General features: G+C 39.0%; 1 protein-coding gene across 2 annotated transcripts in view; it reads right to left on the bottom strand.

Moving 5' to 3' along the window:
* BCO2 (beta-carotene oxygenase 2) overlaps nucleotides 1-18,877 on the bottom strand; it is a 71,833-nt gene that overhangs the window by 44,421 nt on the left and 8,535 nt on the right. For both annotated transcript variants that reach the window (XM_043899229.1, XM_043899238.1), the window contains exon 2: nucleotides 14,633-14,837. In XM_043899229.1, the coding sequence (XP_043755164.1) occupies nucleotides 14,633-14,837 (205 nt within the window). The remainder of the gene's footprint in view (nucleotides 1-14,632; nucleotides 14,838-18,877) is intronic.

The following is an 18,877-nucleotide window of genomic DNA, read 5'->3' as shown; positions in this document are numbered from 1 at the left end:
ATATTCTTTGCAGTCAAAGATGGAGAAGCTCTATACAGTCAGCAAAACAAGACCTGGAGCTGAATGTGTCTCAGATCAAGAACTCCTTATTGCAAAATTCAGGCTTAAGTTGAAGAAAGCAGGGAAAACCACCAGTCCCTAAGGTATAACCTAAATCAAATCCCTTATTATATAGTGGTAGTAACAAATGGATTCAAGGGATTAGATCTGATAGAGTGCCTGAAGAACTATGGATGGAGGTTTGTGACATTGTAAAGAGGCAGTGATCAAAAACCATCCTCAAAAAAAAAAAAAGAAAGAAATGCAAAAAGGCAAAATGATTGTCTGAGAAGGCTTTACAAACAGCTGAGAAAATAAGAGAAACAAAAGGTAAAGGAGAAAAGGAAAGATATACCCATCTGAATGCAGAGTTCCAAAGAATAGCAAGGAGAGATAAGAAAGCCTTCCTCAGCGATCAATGCAAAGAAGTGGAGGAAAACAACAAAGTGTTAAAGACTAGTAATCTCTTCAGGAAAATTAGAGATACCAGAGGAATATGGGCTTCCCTTGTGGCTCAGATGGTAAAGAATCTGCCTGCAATGTGGGAGACCTGGGTTTGATCCCTGGGTTGGGAAGATCCCCTGGAGAAGGGAAAGGATACCCACTCCAGTATTCTGGCCTGGAGAATTCCATGGACTCTATAGTCCATGGGGTCCCAAAGAATTGGACACAACTGAGTGACTTTCACTTCACTTCAGTTCACTTCAAGGGAATATTTCATATAAAGATGGGCATAATAAAAGACAGAAGTGGTATGGACCTAACAGAAACAGAAGACATTAAGAAGTGGCAAGGATACATAGAAGAACTGTACAAAAAAGATCTTAATGACCCAGATAACCACAATGGTGTGATCACTCACTTAGAACCAAACATTTGGAGAGTGAAGTCAAGTGGGTCTTAGGAGGCATCACTACGAACAAAGCTAGTGGAGGTGATAAAATTCCAGCTGAGCTATTTCAAATCCTAAAAAAAGTGCGGCACTCAATATGCCAGCAAATTTGGAAAACTCAGCAGTGGCTACCAGACTGGAAAAGGTCAGTTTTCATTCCAATGCCAAAGAATGTTCAAATACTGAACAAATGTATTCATTTCACATGCTAGCAAAGTAATGCTCAAAATTTTCCAAGCTAGGCTTCAACAGTACATGAATCAAGAACTTCGAGATGTTCAAGCTGGATTTAGAAGAGGCAGAGGAAACAGAGGTCAAATTGCCATCTGTTGAATCATAGGAAAAGCAAGAGAATTCCAGGAAAACATCTACTCTACTTCATTGACTATTCTAAATCCTTTGACTGTGTGGTTCACAACAAACTGCAGAAAATTCTTGAAGCAATGGGAATACCAGACCACCCTGCCTGCCTTCTGAGAAACCTGTATACAGGTCAAGAAGCAACAGTTAGAACTGGACATGGAACAACAGACTGGTTCAAAATTGGGAAAGGAGTACATCAAGGCTGTATATTGTCACCCTGCTTACTTAACTTATATTCAGAGTACATCATGCGAAATGCTGGCCTGGATAAGCACAAGCTGGAATCAAGATTGCCTGGAGAAATATCAATAACCTCAGATACGCAAATGACACCACCCTCATGGTAGAAAGTGAAGAGGAACTAAAAGCCTCTTGATGAAAGTGAAAGAGGAGAGTGAAAAGCCTGGCTTAAAACTCAATATTCAAAAAACAAAGATCATGGCATCCTGTCCCATCACTTCATGGCAAATAGATGGGGAAACAATGGAAACAGGGACAGACTTCATTTTCTTGGGCTCCAAAATCACTGCAGATGGTGACTATAGCCATGAAATTAAAAGATGCTTGACCCTTAGAAGAAAAGCTATGACCAACCTAGACAGCATATTGGAAAGCAGAGAATTGTTTTGCCAACAGAGGTTCATCTAGTCATAGCTATAGTTTTTTCCAGTCATGTATGGATGTGAAAGTTGGACCATAAGGAAAACTGAGCACTGAAGAATTGATGCTTTTGAACTGTGGTGCTGAAGACTCTTGAGAGTCCCTTGGACTGCAAGGAAATAAAACCAGTCCATTCTAAAGGAAATCAACCCTGAATATTCATTGGAAGGGTGGATGCCGAAGCTGAAGCTCCAATACTTTGGCCACCTAGTGCAAAAAGCCGACTCATTTGAAAAGACCCTGGTGTGGGAAACATTGAAGGCAGGAGGAGAAGGGGACGACCGAGGATGAGATGGTTGGATGGCATCACTGACTCATTGCTCCCGGAGATGGTGAAGGACAGGGAAGCCTGGCATGCTGCAGTCCACTGGGTCACAAAAGTTGGACACGACTGAGCAACTGAACAACAATAATACTTATGAAAAGATAAATATGTATATATACATATATATAATGTGTGTGTGTATACAGTTGACCCTTGAACAACATAAGTTTGTTTTGTATGGATCCAGTTATACACAGATTTTTGCTGACAAAGGTCTGTATAGTCAAAGCTATAGTTTTTCCAGTAGGGTTGTATGGATGTGAGAGTTGGACCATAAAGAAAGCTGAGCACCGAAGAATTGATGCTTTTGAACTGTGGTGTTGGAGAAAGTTCTTGAGAGTCCCTTGGACTGCAAGGAGATCAAACCAGTCAATCCTAAAGGAAATCAATCCTGAATATTCATTGGAAGGACTGATGCTTAAGCTGAAACTCCAATACTTTGGCCACCGGATGTGAAGAGCTGACTCATTGGAAGAGACCCTGATGCTGGGAAAGATTGAAGGCAGGAGGAGAAGGGGACGACAGAGGATGAGATGGTTGGGTGGCATCACCGACTCGATTAACATGAGTTTGAGGAAGCCCTGGGAGTTGGTGATGAACAGGGAAGCCTGGCAAGCTGCAGTTCATGAAGTCACAAAGAGTCAGACACGACAGAATTACTAAACTGAACTGGACTGAAATACTGTAGTAAACTATACAATCTGCAGTTGGTTGATAAAAACCCACAGATGTGACAGAACCATGGGAACAAAAGGCTGACTATAAGTTATAGACAGTTTTCCACTGTGCAGAGGTTTGGCACGCCTAACCCCTGTGTTGTTCAAGGGTCATATATATAAATATTTATTCCCCTGACCCAACATTGATTACAGATGTGGAACTACTATCACCATAGTATAGATGTCGAAACCAAGGTTCACAGCAACAACAAATCAAGGTCATAGGACAGGCACATGGCAGAACAAGGATCTCAGCCCAGTGCTGACTCCACATCCTGGAATCTACAAAAGTAAGGTGAACTAGAAGTTACTTATCAGGAAGAGGAATGGGGAAAGAGGGCATTGAAGGGAAAGAAGAGAAAGAAAATGCACTAAGTGTTCATTCCTGTCAGCCACTGAGTGAAGCCCTTTATAGGCATTATCTCCTTTAATCCTCATACTCAGTCATTAAAATCAGTATTATTAGTCTCATTTTTCATATGGGAAAACTTGCTCAAGATTATAGTGCTGAAAAGTGGTGAACATGGAATCTGAACCCACTCCATCTTACTCTAAAGAATATACTATTTCTACTATAGCAAAAAAGCACATAATGAGAGAAAAGGAAGGAATACTCAGGTCAGAGGCTGGGGTACATCAACACTGAAAGGAAAGTGAAGTAAAGTGAACAGCAAAAAAATTATTTTAGAACATACAATCAGAGGGACAGGAGAAGAATCAGGAAAGTGTTATGTGGGAATCCAGGACCAGAAAATGTTAGGACATTGACAAGAAGGTCAAATGTTGTAGAAAAGTAGACCGAGGACTGGAAAACCCATTTCATTTAACACTTAAAAGGCTTTGGTGACCTTTTTGAGAACTGATACCACTTCCCTGGTGGCTCAGCAGTAAAAGAATCCGCCTGCAAGGTAGGAACTGCAGGACATGCAGGTTTGATTCCTGGGTCAGGAAGATCCCTTGGAGGAGGGCATGAAAAAACACTCCAGTAATCTTACCTGGAGAATCCTATGGACAGAGGAGCCTGGTGGGCTACAGTCCATAGGGTCACAAAGAGTCAGACATGACTGAAGCAACTTAGCACACATGCACGCACTGTAGCATGGAGGGGTGAAAAGTTAGATGGAAGTGAACTGAGAAGACCTCAGGAAGCAGGAAAACAGAAACGGTGAGGGGAGGAGAGGGGGTACTAGTTAGAGAAGAAGGTGCAAAGGAATGAGGGGATTTCAGGATGAGAAGACACTTGCAGGCTGAGACGAGGGATTAGTGAAGGAGAACAGATACAAAGGGAGGGCAGGAATGATGCGGTGAGGTTTCAGAGGAGGGCGAGAAGCCTCTTCCTGCTCCGATGATGACAGGCAGGAGTAACTCTCTGCAGAAATAGGGAGGTGAGGAAGAGGGAAGTTGAAGGAGCTCAAATTCCATTGCCCCTCTATCCATAATGAAGTGGGCAGGTCTGTCTGTTGACAGTCAAAGACACAGGGAGAATGAAGGAAGTTTCAGGAAAGGGACCCTGTGGGAAGCTGGAAAGAGCTAAAGACTTCCTGGCAGCACCAAAGACTCAGATGGGGCTGGAAATCATAATTCTGTCATTGAATCAATCTGTTAGGTCATGTGATTTCCTCTAGAAATGCTTAGCAGGCCTGGACGCTGAGAAGAGGAAGCCAGAAATAGGTTGATGTAGGACCAGAAATGGTCAGAGGCAGGTAGCTCACCAGGGCAAAGGTAGAGAGGATGGTGGCAGTAAGGGTGTATGTGAAGGAATCTATAGAAATCTATAGATTGTGGAATCTACACCAGGGAGAAGAAACTAAAGGAAAGTTGATAAACCGAAAAGATGGAGAAGAGTAAGATGAGAACATGAAGCAATTAAAGGTAAGTTTCACAGGAATGGAGGGGTGTGGAAATTGGGGTTTTAAGAAGAGAGTAGAGTTTCAGAGTTCAAGGTTTCAGGGGTAGGCAATTCTGTGGAATAAGCTTCAGATATGGCCTGAACAACCAAGCAGAGCTATTCTTGTTCACAGGTTAAGAGTTGTGTTTGCTTCAGGTCTCCACCACTCCCTTTAAATCTAAGTTGGGATCTCAAGATGGTGGAGTAGAAGGACATTCATTCACCCCTTATTGTGAGAGCACCAGAATCACAACTGACTTGTAAGCAACCATCAGTAGAAAAATGCTGGAAGCTACCAAAAAAGATACCCTCCACACAAAGACAAAGGAGAAGCCAAAGGGAAGCACTAGGGAGGGCACAACTTAATAGACTCAATCTCATGCCCACAGGGTGTGGGACCCACGAACTGGAAAATAGTCATACCACAGAAGTTCTCCCACTGGAGGGCAGGTTCTGAGCCCTGAGTCCAGCAACGGGAAGAGAAGTCACCAGAGAGTCCAGCTTTGAAAGCCAGTGGGATTTGATTGTTGGACTACCACAGGACTGGAGGAAACAGAAACTCTACTCTTGAAGGGCACATGCAAATTCTTGAGTGCACCAGGTCCCATGGGAAAAAAGCAGTGATCCCACAAGAGACTGGGCCAGACCTATCTGCTAGTACTGGAGGGTCTCCTGCAGAGGTGGCGGAGCAGGCAACTGTGGGGACAAAGACACTGGCAGCAGCAGTTCTGGGAAGTGCTCATTGGCATGAGCCCTCTTGAAGGCCTCTGTTACCTAAGAGCAATTGCTTACCTAATTGCTTCAGCTTTGCAACAAATGCTGAAGGACCAGCTTTGCAACAAATGCTAAAGAACTCCTCTAGGCAGGGAAGAGATCAGCAACTTAAAGCAACTTTGTCACATATAGATTGCTATATCAAAACCTCATGGGAATAGCAAACCTAAAAACTGCAATAGATTCACACTCAGAAAAAGCAACCCAAACACAACACTAAAAATGGTCATCAAATCACAAGAGAAGAGATGCTGTTGCTGCTGCTAAATCACTTCAGTCATGTCTGACTCTGTGCGACCCCATAGACGGCAGCCCACCAGGCTTTCCTGTCCCTGGGATTCTCCAGGCAAGAACACTGGAGTGGGTTGCCATTTCCTTCTCCCATGAATGAAAGTGAAAAGTGAAAGTGAAGACACTCAGTCGTGTCCGACTCTTAGCGACAATATAGTAATTATCCTCCAATTAAAATAAATAAATAAATAAAAAGAGGTACAGACTACTAGGTATAAAATGAATACAATACAGGGATATAATGGATAGCACGGGGAATATTGTCAGTCTTTTATAAAAACTTTAAATGGAGTGTAATCTATAAAAATATTGAATCACTATGTTGTATACCTAAAAGTAATAAAACTTTGTAAATCAACTATACATCAATAAAAAATTCAAAAATTAAAAAATATATATATATGGTCATCTCAATAGATGCAGAAAAGTTTTTGACAAAATTCAGCACTGATTTATGGTAAAAATTCTCCAGAAAGTGGGCATACAAGGAACCTACCGCAACATAATAAAAGCCATATATAACAAACCTACAGCTAACATCATAATCCACAGTGAACAGCAGAAGGCATTTCCTCTAAGATCAGGAACAAGACAAGGATGTCCATGCTTACCACTCTCATTGAACATAGTTTTGGAAATCCTAGCTATGGCAATCAGAGAAGAAAAAGAAATAAAAGTAATCCAAATTGCAGAAGAAGAGGTTAAACTGTCACTGTTTGCAGATGACATGATACCATACATAGAAGGCCCTAAAGATGCTACTAGAAAACGACTAGAGCTCATCAGTGAATTTTGTAAAGTTGCAGGTTACAAAATTAACACACAGAAATCTGTTGCATTTCTATACACTAAAAACAAAAGACCAGAAAGAGAAATTAAGGAAACAATCCCATTTACTAATGCATTAAAAAGAATATGGTAACGATAACCCTGTAGGCAAAACAGCAAAAGAGACACAGATGTATTGAACAGTCTTTTGGACTCTGTGGGAGAGGGCGAGGGCAGAATGATTTGGGAGAATGGCATTGAAACATGTAAATTATCATATGTGAAACAAATTACCAGTCCAGGTTCGATGCAGGGATGGGATGGGGAGGGAGGTAGGAGGGGGTTCAGGATGGGGAACACATGTACACCCATGGTGGATTCAACTCAATGTATGGCAAAACCAATACAATATTGTAAAGTTAAAAAAAAAAAGAATAAAGTGTCTAGGAATAAACTTACTTAAGGAGACAAAAGACCTGTCATCTGAAACTATAAGACACTGATGAAAGAAATCGAAAATGATACAAACAGATGTAGATATGTCATGACCTTGAATCGGAAGAATTAGTATTACCAAAATGACTATACTACTTAAGACAACCTACAGATTCAATGCAATCCTTATCAAATTATCAATGACATTTTTATAGAACTAGTATAAAAAATATTAAAATTAGTTTGGAGACACAAAAGACCTCAAATAGCCAAAGCAATGGAGAAGGCAATGGCAACCCACTCCAGTACTCTCGCCTGGAAAATCCCATGGACAGAGGAGCCTGGTAGGCTGCAGTCCATGGGGTCGCAAAGAGTCAGACATGACTGAGCGACTTCACTTCCACTTTTCACTTTCATGCATTGGAGAAGGAAATGGCAACCCACTCCAGTGTTCTTGCCTGGAGAATCCCAGGGACGGGGGAGCCTGGTGGGCTGCCATCTATGGGGTCACACAGAGTTGGACACGACTGAAGTGACTAAGCAGCAGCAGCCACCAAAGCAACCTTGGGAAAGAAAAATAAAGCTGGAGGAATCGGGCTCCCTGGTTTCAGATTATACTTCAAAGCTATAGTCATCAAAACTGTATAGTACTGGCACAAAAACAGAAATATGATCAATGGAACAGGACAGAAAGCCCAGAAATAGATCCACTCACCTCTGGTCAGTTAATCTACAGCAAAGGAGGCAAGACTATACAATGGTGGAAAGATAGTCTCTTCAATAAATGGTGCTGGGAAAACTGGACAGCTACATGTAAAAAAATGAAATTAGAACATTCTTTAACACCATACACAAAAATAAGCTCAAAATGGGTTAAAGATCTAAATGTGAGATCAGAGCCTATAAAACTCTTAGAGGAAAATATAGGCAGAACACTCTCTGACATAAATTATATCAATATTTTTTTCAATCCATCTCCAGAGTCATGGAAATAAAAACAAAAATAAACAAATGAGACCACATTAAATGTTTTTGCACAGCAAATGAAACCATAAATAACATGAAAAGACAACCCACAGATTCAGAGAAAATATTTGTAAATTATGTGACCAGCATGGGATTAGTCTCCAAAATTTACAAACAACTCATGTAGCTTAATATCATCAAAACAAACAACCAAATCAAAAATTGAGCAGAATACATAAATAGACATTTCTCCAAAGAAGACAAACAGATGGCCAAGAAGCACATGAAAAGATATTCAACATCACTAATTGTTAGAGAAATACAAATAAAAGCCACAATGAGATACCCTCTCACACCAGTCAGAATGGCCATCATCAAAAAGACTACAAACAAGAAATTCTAGATAGAGTGTGGAGAAAAGGGAGCCCTCCTATACTGTTGGTGGAAATATAAATTGATAGAGCCACTATGGAAAACAGTATGGAGGTTCCCTAAAAAGCTAAAAATACAGCTACCATATGACCCAGCAATCCTTTCTGGGCATATGTCCAGAGAAAAACATGGTCCAAAAAGATACTTGCACCCCAATGTTCATTGTAGCACTGTTTACAGTAGCCAAGATATTAGGAAGTAACCTAAATGTCCATCAATAAGTGAATGGATTAAGAAGATGTGGCACATATATACAGTGAAATATTACTCAGCCATTAAAAAGAATGAAATAATGCCATCTGTAGCAATATGGATGACACAGAGATTGTCATACTGAATGAATTAACTCAGAAATATCTATGTATCATTTATATATGGAATCTAAAAAGAAATTGTACAAATCAACTTATTTCAAGGCAGAAACAGATTCACAGATTTAAAGAAGGAACTCATGGTTACCCAGGGTAAGTGTGGGTGGGAAGGATAGTTAGGGAGTTTGAGGTTGACAAGTACAAAATGCTATGTTTAAAATGGATAACCAACAAGGACCTACTGTACAGCACAGGGAACTCTGCTCAGTATTATGTAACAACCTAAATGGAAAAAGAATTTGGAAAGAACATACACATGCATGGAGGCTTCCCTGGTGGCTCAGTGGTAAAGAATACGCCTGCAATGCAGGAGATGCAAGAGATCTGGGTTCAGTCCCTGGGTCAGGAAGATCCCCTTGAGTAGGAAATGGCCATCCACTCCATTATTCCTGCCTGGGAAATCCCATGGACAGAGGAGCCTGGTGGACTATAGTCCACGGGGTTGCAAAGAACTGGACATGACTTAGTGAGTAAACACAACCACTTAGTGACTATATACCATGTATATATATATAATTGAATCACTTTGCTGTACATCTGAAACTATCACAATATTGTCAATCAACTGTACTCCAATATAAAATAAAAATTCTAAAAACAAAGAAATGCCCCCCAAATATTTGCAAGTAAATTCTATTAAAGAGAAATATATGAAAAAGACTTGGGGATCCACAAAAGAGAAAGCTGTGTATTATGATAACTGATGATGCCTTTTATAAATAAAAACAGGAAACATTCTCCTATGAAAATCAATCAATCAATCAAAGTTGAGAACCAGTCACTAAACTAAGCCTCAGTTTTCTGCCTCTTTAATTTGAAGATATCTGTACTTCTCACCCAGGGGTCAGGCAAGATCTTGTTCTTGTTATACATGCCTAATGCTGGCTCTGGAAAATATTGATTTGAAGGCAAAGTAGACACTTACAAGGACCAACCAACCACATCATCCACTTTCCTTCCCCCACAAAGATCTTTCTGCTGTTTGGTTTACAACTGACTAGAGCCACTTCTGCAGCAAATGAAATGCCACGTGCTTTTTGTAAGAGGCTGTGACCCTCTGGGAGGTGGACTAGTACTTTTATTTTTCTTTTTCCTCTTCCTCCTCCTTTATGCTTCGTGATCTCTTTTTCAAATTATAAATTTCATGAAATCCAGATAAAATAGGGAAAAGAAGAACTTCTCTGTTAGGGCTAAAGGGGGCGGGGGCGATCCATAGACCAGTAATTTTCTTTCTCTCTACCTCCAAATCAGCTCTCTACCCTCCCAGTCCCAGAACCATTGCCCTAAGTATTTAAAATAATTTCTCAAGGGCTTCTTGCAGCAGCTGATTGGGGAGGGATAGGGTGGTAGAAGAACATTGCATTTTGTTTCCTTCTAGCACTGTCATTTCATAAGTCTAATACTCAGTGAAGACAAGATGCAACAGATTCAGAAAATTAAAGTATCTGAGTTATTAAGAAATATATCTTAAACATGCCCTAATTCTTGATTTGTCTCTAACAACAGGTGGAAAAGCACAGTATGGCCATGACCAGATTCCCACCAGGCCCACAGGAATATAACTAATGGAAGGCAGAACAGGTGGCTGCCAAGCTTGGGGAAAGGGAGAATGAGGAGTTACTGTTTAACGGATACAGGGTTTCAGTTTTGCAAATGAAAAGTAGATGGATGGTGGCACATCAGTGTGGATATCCTTAATGCTACTGAACTGTACAATCAAAAAATAGTTGGCAAATTTTAGATGGTAAATGTTATGTATATTTTACCACATTTTTTAAAAAGTTACCTGGAATATCACCCAGCCATTAAAAGTAAGTCATTCACATCCATCATTTAAAAGTGGACAGATAATTTCCAAATACATGGCATTTTTAAAGTGTCTTTGATTTCAATTTCTCATTTTTATATTAATTTCTCATTTAAATGTTTTCTTTGCTTCAGTCACCCTCTGTGTTTATTCAGTCTTTTAGCTTTATTAAGACTTTCAGTGACTAAGTTAAAGATTCATGAAATGTCACATTGCACTTGAAAATATGTGGGTTATTTTCAAATATCTTTTGATATTGATTTCCAACATAATTCCACAGTGATAAAAGAACAGACTCTATATGATTTCAGTACCTTTAGACCATGAAATTTTTGTGTCTTGTTTTATGTCCCTGGATATGTTCCAGTGTCTCCTGGTTCATAGTCCATGGAAACTTGAATAGAATTTGTATCCTGCTACTGTGTGAAAATTATACAAATCTTAATTATGCTGAACTTATTCATAGTGCTTTTCAGGTCTACTATATCTTCCCTTTTCTGTCTATTCATTCTATTAATTTTTGAGGGCTTGATATGAAACTCCAACTAAAAATCTTAATTTGTCTATTAAAAAAAATAATTGTAATATATAGTGGAACTATATGTAACTTTGTTCTGTATTTTCCAAGTCTCTTATAAATGTGTTATAATATGTTCATAATTTTAAAAATAAAAAATTAAACTTAAATACAAGGAAGTTTTTAAATAAAGGTTAAATTTAGATAGTCACCAAAAAAGTAAATCATTCAGATTTTGTAGCAACACAGATAAAAAGCCTTAAGACAGTATGAAATTTTTAAAATAAAGACAAAAAATTCAGTTAATATCTAAAATATATTTTTTTAAAAACTCATACAACTCAATAGCAAAAACACACATAAACCTGTTTTTAAAATGGACCAAAGATCTAAATGGACATTTTACAAAAAAGACATACAGATGGTCAACAGGTATACGAAGAGATGCTCAACATCACTAATCATCAGGGAAATGAAAATCAAAACTACAGTGACATACCACATCACACCTGTTAAAATGGTTACTATCAAAAAGACAAGAAATAACAAGTGTTGGGGAGGATGTGGAGAAAAGAGAACACTCACGTATTGTTGGTGAAAACATGAATTAGTATAGCCACTACCAAAACCACAAAAAATAGAGGATCCTCATAAAATTAAAAACAGAACTACCATATGATCCACCGGATATTAGTCCAAAGAAATAGAAAACACTAGCTCATAAAAGATGCATGCATCCTCATGTTTACTGCAGCATTATTTATAATAGCTGAGATATGGAAACAGCCTAAGTGCCCAAAAATGGATGAATGGATAAAGAAGATGTTATATATATATATAAATACACACACACAATGGAATACTACTCAACCATAAAAAAGAAGGAAATGTTGCCATTTGCAACATGAGTAGAGTTTGAGGGCATTATCCTAAGTGAAATAAGTCAGACAGAGAAAGACAAATACCATATGATTTCACTTATATGTAGAACTGAGAGGGTGACAGGCAGGAAGGCCAGGGGTCTCCAAACAGAGGAAATAGGCTGCAAGTGTCAGACATTTTTATCTCTCTTAAGCGGCAGGAGGAAAAAAACTATTGATATATTTTTCCTTCTCTATACAAATTTAAAAGGAGGTTTCTCTTAAAATACTGTGTTGCCATAATGACACCTGGTTTCACCTGAAGTTAACTATTCTCAAACCTTGAGTTAATCAATGCATTTTTCTTATGGAAATGTTTGTCTTAAGCTATGTTAATGTACTATGCATTTACCCCAGACTCCGTCTTCAAGTCGGTTCGCCTAATGGCTCAGAACCTACTTGACAAATCAGTATGTTATACTCAGACATTGTTCCCCTAATCTATGTAAATGAAACTATTTGTATGGTAATCTGCCCTTCTACAAGATTCAAGTCAATTGTTTTATGGCCCGGGATGAATCATCTGGTGCCAAGATTATCCCAAAATACATCTTATGGATGAGGGGCCTGGTGCCATTCTGAGTTTTAAGACATTCCTTTCTTTCATTAACAGACTGCCAGTGACTATATAACATCCAGCTGAAGACTAGCAGGGGGGAACTCTTTTGCCCCCCTCTGATGCCTATGTCAGAAGCTTTCTCTATCTCCTTTATACTTTAATAAAACTTTATTACACAAAAGCTCTGAGCGATCCAGCCTCGTCTCTGGCCCCAGATTGAATTCTTCTCCTCCGGAGGCCAAGAATCCCGGCGTCTTTTCGTGGGTCAACAACAACCTTTCAGAATCTTAAAGATTAAATCATAAAGATTAAAAAGAAAGAAAGACAAACAAGCTCACAGACACAGAGAATAAGTTGGTGGTTGCAAGAGATTGGTTATTGCAAGAGGTAAATGGGATGAAAATTTATTTCCAGTTATGAAATAAATAAGGGATGTAAAGTACAGAGTCAGATTATAGTTAATAAAACTGTATTGCATATTTGAAAGTTGCTAACAGTAAAACTGTGGTTTCCCAGGTGGCTCTAGTGGTAAAGAACCTCCCTGCCAATAGAGGAGACATAAGAGAAGCAGGTTCGATCCCTGGGTCAGGAAGATCCCCTGGAGGAGGGCATGCCAACCCACTCCAGTATTCTTGCCTGGAGAATCCCATGGACAGAGGAGCCTTGTAGGCTGCAGTCCATAGGGTCACAAAAAGTCAGACACAATTGAAACAACTTAGCACGCAGCATGTACAACAGTAAATCTTAAAACTTCTCATCATAAGAAAAACAAATTTTTGTTAACATGTATGGTTATGAATGTTAACTAGACTTGTGATGATAATTTCACAATATATACAAATATTGAATCATTATGTTGTACACCTGAAACTAATATGTCAATTATACCTCACTAAAAATTTTTTTCATATGATTGTAATTATTTAAAACAAATCTATAGAGACGGGGGAAAGATCAGCAGGAAATATGTCAAAGTGCTAACAGAGGATGTGGTACACACTTTTCCCTCACTTGGTTCTATATTTCAAAAAGTTTAATACAGGTAAAAACTTTCACAATAAAAAAAAAGTTTCTAAAATTTTTAAATGTTTAAAGCAAAGTAGATTTCTTTCTGACCACAATGGTTTCTGCACATCACTTCATGTCCCTAGTAGTCACACAGAGAAATGATACACCAATGAGTTGCTGGGCTTCTCATTTACTTACATATAAGTATTGGGTGCTATTTAACTACAGAGCACTATCCTAGATACTGGGGATATAGGTTGATCAAGAAAAGGTCCCTGACATTATGAAACTGCCATCTAATGAGAAAAACAGCTAATAAATAAGTAAACAAGCAAAAATATACTAGCTATTGATAATGCAGAGAATTAAAATAAATAATATAAAAAACAGCACCTTTAGATTGGGAGATCAGGGAAAGCTCAAAGGATGTGAAATTTGAGCTGATATCTGAATGACAAGAATCAGACTTGGAAAGAGAGATGAACCAGCCAACGCCAAGGCCCTGAGCAAAAATAAACATTCCTGGTTTGAGGAACTGAAAGAGCCACTGTGTTTGGGGAGTACTGGGTGAGAGAGTGGTATGAAGTGAAGACATTGCCCCTTCCTCCAGGAACTTGTGATGAAACGGAGCTCAGTAGTCATAGTTTCTGACACTTCTCTTTTAGCACAAACTTTCAGATGACTTAAAATTTATAATAGTCTGCAAAGCAGAAGTCAGGACTTTTGAAAAAGAATTAAAATCTCCATTTTTTTTTTCCTGTAGGCTATAGTTTCCTTAGCTGTGATCAAAGGGATTGTGTAGCAATGTTAGCCTCTGAGAGGAAGCAGATATTATGCACATTACATAGAAAGAGCCCATGCTAAGAAAATTAAACTGTTCTCCAAAATCAAGGCTTACTTATCCTTCCCAAACTCGAATTTCCCAGGTCCAGTACGAAGTAGATAGCCATTGAGCCACTCAGGAAGATGTCCCTGGACTCGAGCTGAGATGACTTGCGGAGTCTCTTCCACGGTGGTTAGAAGCGGTGCAATGCATGGAAGAGTCTTCCCCTGAGCACAGATCACTGTTTTCTGATGAGTATTTTCCATGTACTTCTTCAAAACTGTGAAGAGGAGATCAAAAGCACAAAAATTTTCCCAGTCTTCCATAAACATGCCTGTTTCTCCATAGACAGTCTCATCTACTGGTAAGAGAAATGTAAACCTAACACCAAATACAGTCTCCAAATTCATCTCCTTCCTTATTCTCAGACCATCAACTCTTCAGTTCTCCCTTTTTGAACCACAACAATCCTTTTTATGTTTCTGTGGTACAAATCTGCTTAATTAACTCAGGACTTTAATTACCATTGCTACCATCTCTCATGGTTGAGTAATGCTGGCCTTTTCACAAGACTGAATCTACATGTTAACCACAGATGTGCTAATAGCTACACCTCAGTGTTTAATAAAAAATGCCCAGGACTTCCCTGGCAGTCCAGTGGTTAATGAAGACTTTGAGCTTTCTCTGCAAGGGCATGGGTTTGATCCCTGGGGGGAGAACTAAGATCTCCACATGCCACACAGCTTAAAAAATTAAAGAAATATAAATAACCACCATTTGATATTATCACAATTACATTAATCTCAGTACTTTAGACACACTAGAATGTGATTCTAAAGGTTTCACAGGATTTATGTGAATTTAATAGGATCTGCAATTTAATTTCTTCTATTTTAATGGTATACACATGAACGTACATGGCATTTCCTAGGAAAGAGGTGTTATAAATTAAATAATGCACTGATACCTGTTCTGAAATTAACTCAAATTCAAAAGCCACCAAAAAAAAATTATTTTAAAATAGAGAGCTGAAAATTGTCCCTATTATTTCATATGCATTCAGTGTTCACAGGCAATATTGCCTAACACAGAGGGGTGGTCAAGGACATAACTAATTGGATACTATAAGATAATCTTTTATTTTAAATCATAAAACTAACAGTGATATAGAAGTCTAAACTAGAAAACCAAACTAAAACATAGGAATACTAGCCTCTTAGCAAAATATTTCACAATATTGTATCTATTATCCCACTTCTTTAAAATCTTTCAAAAATTCAGTTTAGAGCACTTGAGACCTTCTCAGAGATGTAGGTTCAAAGCACATGCGTACTAAGTTGTGTCCAACTGTTTGCGACCCTATAGACTGTAGCCTGCCAGGCTCCTTTGTCCACGGGATTCTCCAGGCAAGAACACTGGAGTGGGTTGCCATTTCCTACTCCAGGGGACCTTCCCAACCCAGGGGTAAAACCCCACGCCTCTTATGTCTTCTGCATTGGCAGGCGGGTTCTTTGTCATTAGCGCCATCTGGGAAGCACCATAAGTAACCAATTCTGTCAAATCCAACTATTTCCTTATTTCCCAAAGAAAATTCACTTTCACTCTAAATGTCCTTCCCACTAGTCTATCCCTAAAGAAGTTTTTTTTTTTTTTCCTAAAGAAGTTTTATCTGTTGTTCAAAGTCTATCTAAATGCTACTCCCTTTAAGAGGCAGCACGGTATAATACTTAGAAGTGTGAACCTAGACTCTTACTGGCTTAAGAATCCTTGGTTTCAAATCTTGGTCTGTCATTTTCCAAATAACTAATCTTGAAGAAAACCATCTCTCTGGGCTGCTTCCTCTTTCTAAGATGGATAATAATAAACCTTATTGCTCCCAAGGCTCCAAATAATAAACGAGTTGGGTTATGTAAGTCTTTTAGAACACAGGGCTGCACTCAATATGCTAGCAAATTTGGAAAACTCAGCCACAGGACTGGAAAAGGTCAGTTTTCATTCCGAAAGAAAGGCAATGCCAAAGAATGCTCAAACTACCGCACAATTGTACTCATCTCACATGCTAGTAAAGTAATGCTCAAAATTCTCCAAGCCAGGCTTCAGCAATACGTGAACCGTGAACGTCCAGATGTTCAAGCTGGTTTTAGAAAAGGCAGAGGAACCAGAGATCAAATTGCCAACATCAACTGGATCATCAAAAAAGCAAGAGAGTTCCAGAAAAACATCAATTTCTGCTTTATTGACTATGCCAAAGCCTTTGACTGTGTGGGTCACAACAAACTGTGGAAAATTCTGAAAGAGATGGGAATACCAGACCACCTGACCTGCCTCTTGAGAAACCTGTATGCAGGTCAGGAAGCAACAGTTAGAACTGGACATGGAACAACAGACTGGTTCCAAATAGGAAAAGGAGTATGTCAAGGCTGTATATTGTCACCCTGCTTGTTTAACTTATATGCAGAGTACATCATGAGAAACGCTGGGCTGGAGGAAGCACAAGCTGGAATCAAGACTGCCAGGAGAAATAGTGATAACCTCAGATATGCAGATAACACCATTCTTATGGCAGAACATGAAGAAGAACTAAAGGGCCTCTTGATGAAAGTGAAAGAGGAGAATGAAAAAGTTGGCTGAAAGCTCAACATTCAGAAAACTAAAATCATGGCATCTGGTCCCATCACCTCATGGCAAATAGATGGGGAAACAGTGGCTGACTTTATTTTGGGTGGCTCCAAAATCACTGCAGATGGCGACTGCAGCCATGAAATTAAAAGACACTTACTCCTTAGAAGGAAAGTTATGACCAACCTAGACAGCATATTAAAAAGCAGAGACATTACTTTGCCAACAAAGGTCCATCTAGTCAAGGCTATGGTTTTTCCAGTGGTCATGTACGGATGTGAGAGTTGGACTGTAAAGAAAGCTGAGCACAGAAGAATTGATGCTTTTGAACTGTGGTGTTGGAGAAGACTTGAGAGTTCCTTGGACTGCAAGGAGATCCAACCAGTCCATCCTAAAGGAGATCAGTCCTGGGTGTTCATTAGAAGGACTGATGTTGAAGTTGAAACTCCAGTACTTTGGCCACCTGATGCGAAGAGCTGACTCATTGGAAAAGACCCTGAATCTCTGAGGTAGGAGAAGCAGGTAATCTTATGTATACTAAAATTTGAGAGCCACAAGATTAGAGGTATCAAGAGGATGCTTTGAAACTTAGAAAAGGAAGCCCTCTGGTATTTATCTTACTACTTTTATTATTATATGCATATTTACCTTATTCTCCTTCTTAGGTTACAATAAATTCCCTGACGTTGGGTATTTTACTCCTCTTACTTAAGTAAAATGAATACCTTGACCAGGCATTTGTCTGAATAGAGATTCATCAACTTAAAACGCTTTAGGAAGTAGTTACATGTTTATATGTTTGTATGTTCCATACTCCACAGCATGCAGGTGGCAGTTTCTTATACACTCTTCATATTTCCCTTAGTGTTTGATGTTGTAATCAACATTTTTTAATGTTCTTTCTTTCTTAGCTTCTGAGACATTGCACTTTTCTAACTTTTCTGCCCCTTCTTTGTTTGCTTTATACCAACATCCTACTTATTAGCTGAAAACCATGGCCAAGCTACTAATCACTCTGTGCCTCAGATTTTTCAATGATAAAATGGGGATAATGAGTATAAAAGGTGGGTAAAACTTCCCATGTTCATGTTCCTTCCTGCTCATGTCTATTATCATAATTAAATATAGTAATAGTAGATAATTTCAGAATAAATCCCTTTATTGACTCCTTTCATCTTAACACTCTCCTTTGGTAATCTTGTCTGTGTGCATGTATATGCACTCAGTCATGTCTAACTCTTTGCGATCCCATACGTCAGGAAGCATTTAACAGGAGGCTTCCTGTGTGCTGTTTTGGATCTGTCAGGAATCCTCTGGTCCTTATTAATTCCTGAATATTCAGGAATTAAGAGGAGAGGCATGCCTTTCCTGGGGCTGAGGAATCCAGGCATTTCTCATTACGGTGATAAGTACCCTCTTCCCTTTTTATGAACCATAGGGTAAAAAGTGATTGTTTACAACTCTCTGTCTTTGATAGGGATCGCCTTATGTTTTGTAAGTCTGGAATTTTAATCTTTATCTTTGCTGAGAATAACTACCTGTAAGACAGTATATATGTCCACACCATGTTGATTAAAACACCTTTGCTCCATCAGAGCTTGGGTCCCCATGTCTTTCTTTCTTTCTTTCCTTCTCTCTCTCTTTCAGGCTAATTCCTTGGAGCGCGGAGGCCCACTGAGTTCACTTTCTTGCCCGGGCTTC

This window comes from Cervus elaphus, chromosome 1 (genome assembly GCF_910594005.1).
Source record: "Cervus elaphus chromosome 1, mCerEla1.1, whole genome shotgun sequence".
In the NCBI taxonomy this organism is placed as follows: domain Eukaryota; kingdom Metazoa; phylum Chordata; class Mammalia; order Artiodactyla; family Cervidae; genus Cervus; species Cervus elaphus.
The sequence above is the reverse complement of the archived record's forward strand: the minus strand, read 5'-3'. Positions and strand labels throughout refer to the sequence as shown.